At 34.8% G+C, this 12,022-nt stretch overlaps 1 protein-coding gene and 1 long non-coding RNA gene across 2 annotated transcripts; one reads left to right on the forward strand and one right to left on the reverse strand.

The window, feature by feature from the left end:
- Window positions 1–793: 793 nt before the first annotated feature.
- LOC125656936 (uncharacterized) lies at window positions 794–2,485 on the reverse strand. Its single transcript, XM_048887557.2, has 2 exons — window positions 2,302–2,485; window positions 794–1,403 (listed from the first exon to the last, which is right to left on the reverse strand). The coding sequence occupies exons 1-2, from the start codon at window positions 2,354–2,356 to the stop codon at window positions 931–933; spliced, it is 528 nt and encodes a 175-aa protein (XP_048743514.2). The 5' UTR covers window positions 2,357–2,485; the 3' UTR covers window positions 794–930.
- Window positions 2,486–6,462: 3,977 nt separating this feature from the next.
- LOC125657092 (uncharacterized) lies at window positions 6,463–8,397 on the forward strand. Its single transcript, XR_007363184.2, has 2 exons — window positions 6,463–6,957; window positions 8,048–8,397. It is a non-coding gene; the product is annotated as an uncharacterized LOC125657092 (long non-coding RNA).
- Window positions 8,398–12,022: the final 3,625 nt, after the last annotated feature.

Genomic DNA, 12,022 nt, shown 5'->3' on the forward strand with positions numbered 1-12,022 from the left:
ATGTGTATAAGTTACAATTAACATGTCTAAACATGTCTATAAGTTACAATAAACATGTCTAAACATGCGTATAAGTTACAATTAACATGTCTAAACATGTGTATAAGTTACAATTAACATGTCTAAACATGTGTATAAGTTACAATTAACATGTCTAAACATGTGTATAAGTTACAATTAACATGTCTAAACATGTCTATAAGTTACAATAAACATGTCTCAACATGCGTATAAGTTACAATTAACATGTCTAAACATGCGTATAAGTTACAATTAACATGTCTAAACATGTGTATAAGTTACAATTAACATGTCAAAACATGTGTATAAGTTACAATAAACATGTCTCAACATGCGTATAAGTTACAATTAACATGTCTCAACATGTGTATAAGTTACAATTAACATGTCTAAACATGCATATAAGTTACAATTAACATGTCTAAACATGTGTATAAGTTACAATTAACATGTCTAAACATGTGTATAAGTTACAATTAACATGTCTAAACATGTGTATAAGTTACAATTAACATGTCTAAACATGTGTTTCAGTTACAATTAACATGTCTAAACATGCGTTTCAGTTACAATAAACATGTCTAAATATGAGTATAAGTTACAATAAACATGTCTAAACATGTGTATAAGTTACAATAAACATGTCTAAACATGCGTTTCATTTACAATAAACATGTCTAAACATGTTTATAAGTTACAATAAACATGTCTAAACATGTGTATAAGTTACAATAAACATGTGTATAAGTTACAATAAACATGTGTATAAGTTACAATAAACATGTCTAATCATGCGTATAAGTTACAATAAACATGTCTAAACATGCGTTTCAATTACAATAAACATGTCTAGAGATACAGACATGTTCCCTGTGCAAATGATGTTTCATTCGCCTTCACTGAATTATCTTAGTATCGTAGTTTTGGCGGATTTCTCTCAGAGATTTGAGAAACATCACAAAGTTTTATGCCAAGCAATGAATTCAGTAACATTTCGACTAAATTTAAAACCTCCTTCACCAATGGTGGCAGTTCTGGCAGGTACTCAGTGATCAGCTTTTGTAGGATTTCCAACAATTCACGTAGAACATTTCTCCAGTCCGGAAGCATCACGTTGAGAAGTGAAACCACCTTTCCTGTAATTTCTCTCAGACCGGATATTGCCGACTGCAGAATTCGTGAGATCTGATTCAGTAAGATATTCGCGAAAGGCAGTAACTGTTTCAGCAGAGTGGCAACCCGTTCCATTATCTCCAGAAATGTTGATTGAAGATTTGCTTGAGAAGGTATGGAAGGCCATGACAGCATGGAACGAAAGGATGGATTTAAACTCCGACTATAATATGGAGGATGAACACCGCCAAGGCCTTTCATAGCATTATCTATAGATATATGAATTCATAATGATGAATGTAAAATGAAAAGTTTTAAAACAATAATTTTCTCACACAACAGGGGATGCTTACTCTTTCTAGGCACATGATCCTACCTCCGGTATATCCAGGGGTCCTCGTTTACCGAACTCTCTATTTTGTATTCCTTATAGGATTATTGAGATTGATAATTGTTCGTTATCCCCATCTTTCATACAATATGTACAACGTACATGTAGTTATTGAATTTATAAATTGGAAGGCATAAGCTATGGATATACAAATGTACCAGAGGTGTGATTAGGTGCCTAGGAGGAGTAAGCTCCCCTGTCGACCGGTTACACGTTTAAGAAATCAGTGATTTTCATATACACACTCTAATCTCTCTGATCCTTATTGGATAAATGTTTAATCGTTGTTAGTATATACCATAATGATTGCGCCACATCTTCAGAAAATTATTTCTCTTTTTATCTCATAAGTTCAAACGCTCATTAGAACCAATTGGGCATTTTGTCTTGTATGTGTCGACCTACATTAATTAGTACATGTACATCTTCCCTGCTTCTTAAAGTTTAATCTAGTGACACGCGTTACAGAGTATATCAACAAAATATTAGAATAAAAGCTAAATCATGTTTTTCTAAGGAAATAGAGTCCAAAACAATAGAGATAATTTGCTGGAGTTAAACATGTATATGGAAGTGTGCTCACACCAATATATTTAATCTTTTAACATTATAGAAAATTTAAAAGTCCCTTATTCTTTTTAAGGAATTGTGTGCTATTACTTATTACAATCAAACTAATCCAAAAAAATATATGGAAATATGCATCCATTTTTTGTAGCAAGTGCCCTTAATTTGTGAAATTTTCACATCATAGAAAATCTTTAAATAATACGTACTTTGAGGAATAACCAATGCACTGCAAAACAACAGGATAATAAATCCCAACATCATTATTAGGAATGAATTCAAAGATATCACATCCGTTTTCCTTGCGTTTCTTCCAAATGTAGCAGTGTTATGTACTGTTTTCCGAGGATGTGAGAGTTGTACCCACCAGATAATAAATGTGTTTAAATCCAGTTATTTTAAAAAAAAAAAACAATTTTAAACGCAATCTAATAAATCACAAAAATAAGGGGGAAAGTTAAATGCCGTTGGCGGGAGCAAGAAAGTTAATTGATAATATTATAGCATCTAATTAAATATACTGATCACATCACATCGGCAGTAATTTTACGGTGATTTAAAATTGAACTCCTAAATGTTAGGAGCCATTCATCTTCGTCCTGTGACATGTTTGAGAACGATGGATGTTTTCTAGCCCTGTATCTGACATAATGAAGTTACATGTACCTTGCCCTTTGCAAAGGCGGATCCAGAGGGTTGGGGGGTGGGGGGTTCAAGGGGTCCGGATACATAAGACGACACACTGATATAAATTTACGATATTTTCGTCAGATATAAGTATCACTTAAAGAATTCTATATCTAACATAAAAGTTTGTTTAAGAAGTAGGCAATTTGAAAGTGAAAAAGAAGTGCCAAGAAATGCTCAGAATTCAGGATTTTGCACCATTTACCCCAGACCCCCAGCCTCTTGGGAATACCCTTTAAATCAACTTTTTTTTTTATTTCAAAGCGCAGTCAGATTTGAGTATGACTAGAACTCTGAAAACTGGTAGTAAATAGATAAAACATCTTCATGTATAAAACTATCTCAAAATCTCCCCCTGGGATGTTATGTACACAAGCAAAGGGTGTAAATGGGGTTGGGATGGAAGTTGTGAAAAGTATCTAAAAGATTAAGTGCTGCACCCCCCTTTCACAAATTCCTGGATCCGCCTATGCTTTGTATGACAAAACGATGATACCTTTAAGTTACACATTAGGTGACAGAAGTATGTAGTCAAAGACTTTATCTGATAGACCTTAGTATACAACAGAACTATAATTAAACATCCGATAGAACGATATTGTATTACCCTATATGTGACTGGAAGATGTTGCCTTGCCCTTTTCTAATGGGGTTATGTGGACTTACCATTTATAAGACGAGGGATGTTGTTTTACTTTTTTATTTGACAGAGCTTAGTTACATGTACCTTACCTTTAATATGAGAGAACTGTATTGCAGCATTCTTTATTTCACAGAACGATGTAGTCGGACAGTTCATTTACAGAACTATGTTTGTCTTATACCTTTTTTGATTGATTGTATCTTGTTAAAAGTTTCTTTCGAGAAGTTTTCACTCATATGGAGACGTCACCAATACCGGTGAAGGGCTTCAAATACCCTTTTTGGAAAAAAAAAATGTGTCGTAAGACCCCATATATGACAGAACGATGTTGTTTTTACCCCTTTTCTGACAGAGTTAAAAGTTTTGTCTTATCCTTTATATCGCAGAAAGATGCTGCCTTACTCTTCACGTTACATGTAATTATACACAGTTTAAGGTCTGTGTTGTACCTAGATGAAGTGTCAATAATATAATAATAATAATGATGTTGGCGCCAGGGGGTCCTTTTGTGGGAGGAAACCGGAGTACTCGGAGGACACCCACGTGTACGAGTGGGCGACCACCATACCCTCTCACATACAACCACTGCCGATCACGGGGATCGAATTCGGTCTATCGGATATCTAGACCTTAAAAACGGAGGTCACGTGTCACGGTACAGGTAGGCGTTGTCACGATAAAGTTCCCTCACTTCTTCGGAAGTAAGTGTCATGCATGCTTTGTGGCCCTTCACGTACAAGAGGCGACGTCTCTACATATTGAAACTTTCTCCTATGGGAAGTAAATTACCTACATACAAACAAAAGAAAAGGGTTTAGAAATAGTTCCGAATTACAGCAACGGGGGACTAATAATCAGCATTCATAAAACAAAGTAATATCTTCTGAACCTTCTCCATTTTGAATTTATTACGTTAGCTATAAAATGTCACAAAACAGTACAGTTACTAGAACAAAAGTGAAAATTTTCTTTGTATCCTGTTTTTTAAAAAAAAATTCCAGCCTTTTAACTTACAAGTTAAATCACAGTGCTGATACTATATACACATTTTTTCACATTGTATTTCAGTGCCATAGATATTAAAAGTCCCCAGGATACAATTAATCTCCCGCCTAAATATGAACAAGTGAAAATAACGAACAGTGATCAATCCCCTAATTCCTACACAGAATTAAGAGTAGGGTAAACACGATCCCCTGGACACATCAGAAAAGAGATCGGTGCTTAGGAGGAGTAAGCGCCCCCTGTTGACTAGTCGTATCCACCATGAACCCTATATTTTGATCAGATAAACGGAGTAAAATGGCCTGGAAATTGTAGGTAGTTTCGGCTGCTTTCACCATTATCTTCAATTAAATTAATTAAGATTTTGCTGTCGTAATTGAGGGCAGTCTTTAAAATACACTCAACTGTCTGTTATGTTTGGAAAAAAACTATCAATATAATCCTAAATACAGATTTCATCGGTCAAATGCGAGGAATAATTTTCATAAACAAAATATATATTTATAAACATTCTGGATTGCGAAATTACTAACCCAAGAATCATAAATTGGCATTACCGACTGTCGTCATCGGCCAGGGGTCATGACCTCTCTACCTTTATATGCAAGTCTCATTCAGCAGATAATTTGAGAGTTGATCAGCAGTAATAAATTACCATATTTTGTTTTGAAATACGTTACGTATCTAAAACAAACTTAGAGGTGCATGAGCCTTAATGGTCACCTGACTTCGCACATGTTTTACTCTTTAGAAATTACATGTATTGTGTTAACTGTGTACATTTTATACCTTTCTATTTCATACTTTGTATTAGATGATAGATATATCAGTAATACTTTCATACATGATTGAGAATTTAGAATTACTTTATAGATGAATAAATCTAATCACATCACATCCTGATTAGGATATAGGGCTCACGGCGGGTGTGACCGGTCAACAGGGGATACTTACTCCTCCTAGGCACCTGATCCCACCTCTGGTGTGTCCAGGGGTCCATCTTTGCCCAACTATCTATTTTGTATTGCTTGTAGGAGTTATGAGATTGATCACTGTTCGTTATTTTCACCTTGCATCACAGTGAACTGCAATTTTCTATTTGAATTATAAAACGGCAAATGAATTTTAAAAGTCCATTGCTCGTTGTAGGTAATCATGTCAACAGTGTGTCTGTCTGATGTCCAAGAGTGAAAATGTTCTAAAATACATTGCATTTTCAACATACATGTATGATCAACTAAGCCCCACCCTGAGACCTGAACTCTGCACACAGGGCAGTAAGTTTCACATCGCTCATTATGATCATTCAAACAGTTTGTCTGCTTGGTTTCCAGGAGTAAGAAGATTTTATATTGCATTGTCAATACATAAAGTATATTACTAATCTAGTACCACCCTGGTACCTGAACCCCAGTGTCATGAATTTTTGTTTATTTTAGTTTTATTTTTGTAATCATGCAAACACTGTGCCTTCTTGATATTCAGAAATAAGATTTATTTCTAATCTATATTTAATGCCATTTTCCATATTTGACAAGCTTAACCCACCCTACAACCTGGCCCCTGAACCCAGGGTTCATGAATTTCAAAGTTTTTGTATACAACTCATTGCTCATTATAATAATTCCAACAGTTTGAGTGTTTGATGTCCAAAAGTAAAAAGATTATATAAGATATATAGGAGTTATGAGATTGATCACTTCGTTATTTTCATCTTTTCATACAATGCATTTTCAATATATGACCTACTAAACCCCACTCAGGGACATGAACCCTGAACCCAGGGTTTATGAATTTCACATACGGACAAATACTATGAAATCATAAGTTTTCGAAAATTAAACGAAGTTTAAGTGTATTGTGACAAATAGCTCGTCGAATTTGAATTTAAAGTACATGGAGTTCAAACTTAAGGGAAATTTTATCAAAACTATCCACTGAAATGAAGTTTGTAAAGCAAAAGATAAATACATCATACATATTCATGATTATTCTATTGCAAAACCAAATCTGATAACAAATGTCCATTAACCAAGCTCTTTGAACTTCAAGCTCTATGAAGTAAGTTGACTTTTCTATTTTTAACAGAATGGACTTGAAATAAACAACTGCTGTACCCATTACAAGCGTCACCACGCAACAGGTTCAGCTAGCTGCACAGAATTCAAAATTCAGTTGAAAGCAATTTGCATTAGTGGAGGAAAATGATTAAAAACTTAATGATCAAATGACAATAATCTGGTATTGTGGCGGAAAGGGCAGCAGTAAACTGTTCGATTCTGATTGAAAGTGACCTGTGACAATAAATTTATGAGAAACATATTCACTAACCGTTGACATTGTAGTCATGTGTAATTAATCCTTTTCCGGATACAACGAGTGCACCCAAATCGCGATTCTGCTTATATATAACGATGTTACAGACTGCGTTTAATTCCAAGGAAACAGATTTCACGACAAACAACCATGTATGCACTTCTCAAAACCGCTCTTCTTCTTGTGCTTTTTGTTGCAAACACTTTATCTCAAGGTGAGTAGCTTGCTTAAAGAACATTTTTATAGTTTTGTTGAAAATATTTTTATAATGTTGGTACATGTATCTGGAAATAGTTACCAGTTCTAAAATGTTTCAAGAATTCGTAGCTACTTAGTTTCTCTTGGGCTGTATGAATGCAATTAATTACATACTGCATTGTTCGTGCGGTCCAATGTTTCACGGGTAACCCTAATTTCACCGGTTCGTGGGAATTTTGCAGGCAACTTCATTCCTAAAATCAATCTATGCTAACTGGTTAATTGATCTATGCTAACTGGTTAATTGATAATTAAGACAAAATGCATAGAGAAAACGAATGTAAGAAATAAGTGGCGCTTTCCGTCGTCTTGGACTGCCGTTTGTTTACTTTATATGATGTATAATAATGATTAAATTCAAGTAATTCTTTTCCTGAAATAAACTATACAATTATTATCTTTATCAAATCAATAGTGTGCAAAATGAATAACGTTATTTACAGATACATTATACAATCGAGAGAGAAAATCTTCCTATAAAATGAAACTTAAAATTGTGTATCAGTGTTTGTGATGTAATTTCGTGGGTAAGGGTGACCCATGAAATACACGAACGTTGACTCCCCACAAACAATGATGATATGATTCTGCACTAATTCTTTTGCTTGCTGTATATAATGATTCCTATCGTTTAGGGTTTTCTTTAATATTATTCCATTTAAGACGGTTTCAGTGTCAAAAGCTAAGAGTTTTCTAAACAGAGATTCATGCTTCATGCACATTTGATTTAAAATTTGATTAGGTTGTGAGCATTGTTATGGCACGGTATGTAACAACAAAACTGTTAATTACCGTAGCATGAATGCCGACGCTAAAGCATTATGGATAGAATATGTCATGCTGCCTTATTCCTTCAAATACGGTTAAAATTGTTACTTTGTTGTTGATTTGAGGGTGTTTTTCAGGGGTGGGGGGTAGTGTTTGTTTTTGTTTTGGTTTTTTAATTCTGCATTTCCACGTACTGTTGTCGAAACACCTATTTATAGGAATTATGAGATTGATCTATCACTGTTCGTTATCTCCACTTTCTCGTCATCATTTTGTAGGCGTTAATAACTGGAACAACAGGAACAGACCCTGGAATAACAATCGTAATGGATGGAATAACAATCGTAATAGGTGGAATAATAATCGTAATGGATGGAATAATGGATGGAACGCTAATAATAGACCGTGGTGACCAGGACGAAAATGTTCATTGACAACTATGAGAGATTATACATAAGAAAACTACCAAAGCCTTTGTATAAGAAAATGGAGGCTTGTGTCATAAAAAGAATGGCTGTGATAATCTATACCGAAAACTCTTAGTGGTACAATAGAATTGTGATGTGGTGTTTGACTCACATCACGTAACAGTGAGTTTTGTAATAAACTAATTTTGAAAGATACCTAATCATTGTGTTTTGTCTTCCGTATTTTGTTAGAAACAGTCAAACATTAATGAGTTGCTTTCATGAGAAGTAAGAGGAAATTTATTTAAGCTGCTTGACATAATACAAGATTTTTTTTATTCTTGTGACATCGAATTACCATTACCACCACCCCTGATTTATTTCTTGCGACAATCGTGTAATATTCGCATGAAAATGTAATAATTATGCTGCATTGAACTCTGAAGACATGGAGGAATAACAAAACTTGTCTAACATTATTTTGTTTATGTAACCAGTGGCTTGCTCATCATTCTTTCATGGTATGAAATATGATTGAAAAGGGAGACAAAGTCAATAAAATTAAACATTAGGTTTGTCTATTTATTCTATTTCGTTTGACGTCGAATGACAAAAAGTATTCTTAGAAAACCGCATTTTACTGAATCTAACCTTTTCGAGTTTCATGTTTAACGACCGAACTTTCTTGTTAAACCATTATGACAAGGTGGTATTGTTTAAAAGTTACCATGAAGTCTGTATCAGACTATTTCTTAAAGTCAACAACGCATGACCAGGAAAACAAACGACAGAATGAAAACAATGGTAATTCTGTCATGCAATATAATAATAATAATAATAATAATAATATTTATAGCCTTTATTTATCCAGGATAACACAAATTAGCATATACATATAGCTAGTTTCCATTGTGGTCCTGCATTAAAACATATACAAAAACATAAAATTAACATCTAAAATTAGTATCTAAACATGAATACGACATAAAAGGAAAAAGGGGAAAATATAGCATAAGACACACCTAATTAGTGATAAAATTATTACCTAAATATGAATACATGTACATGACATAAAAGGAAAGAAGAAGAAATAGCATAAGACACACGCACACACAGTGCCATACCACAACTACATAATGTGTTTTGTATAAGCCAAAGTTACTTTCTATCATCTTTTGCATAGAAATTCTAAATATAGTGTTTGACCATCAGTCGGGTTGGAAAGTATAGCCTGCCCAAGACTGTTTATTTCTTAGGCGGGCGGGATGAAATTTCATGAATGGGCGGTCAGGCTAATTTGAACCACCAGCGTACAAAAGCAAATGTCACAAATAAACTATTAGTAAAGACAATAAACATCACAAGACTGGCAGATTTTGAACAGGGCTGACTACATTTGAAAGTAGCCAGCCCTTGACTTAATGTCTCCTAGAGCCAATGAACAAACTGAAAGCATCGAGCAGAAAAGTATAATCCTCTTCATGTTCCGACGTTAGAAATATTGACAAGGATGTTGCTTTGTTTTAGGCAGGCAAAACCCAACAACAAGTATAATCCTCTTGAATAATAGTGGCATAACCACGGCTAGATAAAAAAAAAAACCCGGAAAGTTTGGTTATAATGAAAATTTAAAATGAAGTATTATTTGAATTCGGAATAATATTTCAGGAGGAAAGCATTAACAAGGTACATGTATCATTTGAATTCGGAATGATTTTCCAAAAAGGAAATTTTCATATTTACTAAGTACTATAACAGAGTTCAACTGTACGCTGTTAAATTTCTCAATTTTGCAAAATGATTACGACGATTTTTATTGCACGGTAACCGAAAGTATGTTTACATTAAATTGATTATAATCACTGGTCAAATAACAATCATTGATATCTTTAAAATCGCAAACCTCAAAATTCCGTTGAAGACAAGCAATTGATTTTATATTTTACTTTGTGGTATTTCGACAAGAACATATAATATAGTAAACTAAAACATAATCTTTCTTTAATATTATAAAATCACGTGAATTCGTGTCTATTTTTCCATTTTTGTCTCGGGGAGGACCCCGACCCTCCCTCTGACGACCCCCTTCCGTATCTAACCCCCACCCCATTTGGCACTTCGTGCTACTACCTCACATTAGATGACAAATAAACAGAAAGAAATGCATCTATATATACATTACTGGTATCTTGGATTATCGAAACCTAGATTTGATTGATGTTTGCATTACAAGACTGATCAAGTCTAGATGATTTCCTACACCATATTTTGCACGAAAATCACGTGAATATTTCATGGAAATATCGTGCTTTGACTGTTTTACTTCTTCTCAAGTGAAAAATTTATATGAAATTCATACGAAGTTTGTATGAGAAACACATGAGCCACTTTTCCGTGTGTGTAGCAACGTTTTGGAAACAGTTGTTGCGTAGACGACACATGTATATGTATTGGTCTGAGAAATCTATGCTGTACACTGTGCCTTTGTTTTCTTTGCTATACATTTTTAATAATGAATTTTGATACTGAAAAAAGTATAATTGAATAATGAAAACGAATATAATGAAAAGAAAAGGATGTGATCTGAATACTCTTTCGTATGGTACAATGTACATGTGTTAGCATTTCTGTTGCATTATCCAGGAAAGATGGGACGAAACCCCCCCCCCCCCCCCCCCCCACAATTCCCTCAGATCCGCCACTGCACTCTACTAATCAATGAACAATATTCCATAGACGAAGACAGTAAGATGAAAAACACATAATACCGGTAGATCTCTATCTGTGCAACAAACCAAATTACTGTTCTTGTGCAATGAAGTTAGAAATAGTTGATGCTGGACTTGAAAAATCAGCTCCAAGTCATAGCGAGGCAATACAGAGAAAAGTTATTATCGTTGATGATTTAAAATCAAATAGAAGGCAAAGACCTTTATCCATGTATAGTCTCTGATTGACTAAAACATCTAGTTCACATTTTCAGTGTACATGTAGTATACGAGAAAGACTGGGAATTGTCCACGGCCCACTTGTTCATTATCTCACAGAATGGGCAGTGTTCTGTCTTTCTCATACTTAGATCTTAACATAATGGACACTCATACGTAAACATGTCCGACAAGGTCATAAGAGAAATGGATGCTCTCTTTCTTTGATATTAGATTCAGTCCTAAAATTTATCAGTACCTGGCTAATGTACTTGTGGTAGCTGGCTACTATTTTCTCACTTTAATTATCTGGCTACTAGTAGTCTCGCTCGAGAATCTTTCACTCATATGGAGACGTCACCAAGACCGGTGAAGGGCTTCAAATTTAGGCCTATGCTCGGCGCTTATGGCCATTGAGCAGTGAGGGTTCTTAAGCGTGCCACACCTACTGTGACACGGGTCATCCGTTTTAAGGTCATCTCCGAGGACCCGTGACATTCACACTTGATGCCGAACGTTTGGCGATGGAACTGTCACTACCTGTTTTAACGACTTAGGTCTGTCGCGGCCGGGATTCGAACCCTCCGGCCTTCCGCATGCGGGGCGAACGCTCTAACCTCTCGGTCACCGCGGCGGTTCCTCCCTATAGAATATTTAAAGTTAAAATCAAAATTTGAGAGGAGGAATTTCTATTGGATGCTGGAGTTGTAAATGATCACGATGCACTTTATGTTTCAAAGTTGCTTCTTTGGTTCCAACATTTTCATAGCGATGTACAATATATTTATTTCCATAGTTTTAATTTTATTGCGATGTACACGATGTCTCTGTAATTTCTATAATTTCCATAATCTGTAGTTGGAACATTTTTATGTCTTAAAATCCTGAGAAAGGTCACCGAAGCTAGTTTTTGCTGTAT

The sequence above is a fragment of the Ostrea edulis genome, chromosome 1, assembly GCF_947568905.1.
Source record: "Ostrea edulis chromosome 1, xbOstEdul1.1, whole genome shotgun sequence".
NCBI classification, from domain to species: Eukaryota; Metazoa; Mollusca; class Bivalvia; order Ostreida; family Ostreidae; genus Ostrea; species Ostrea edulis.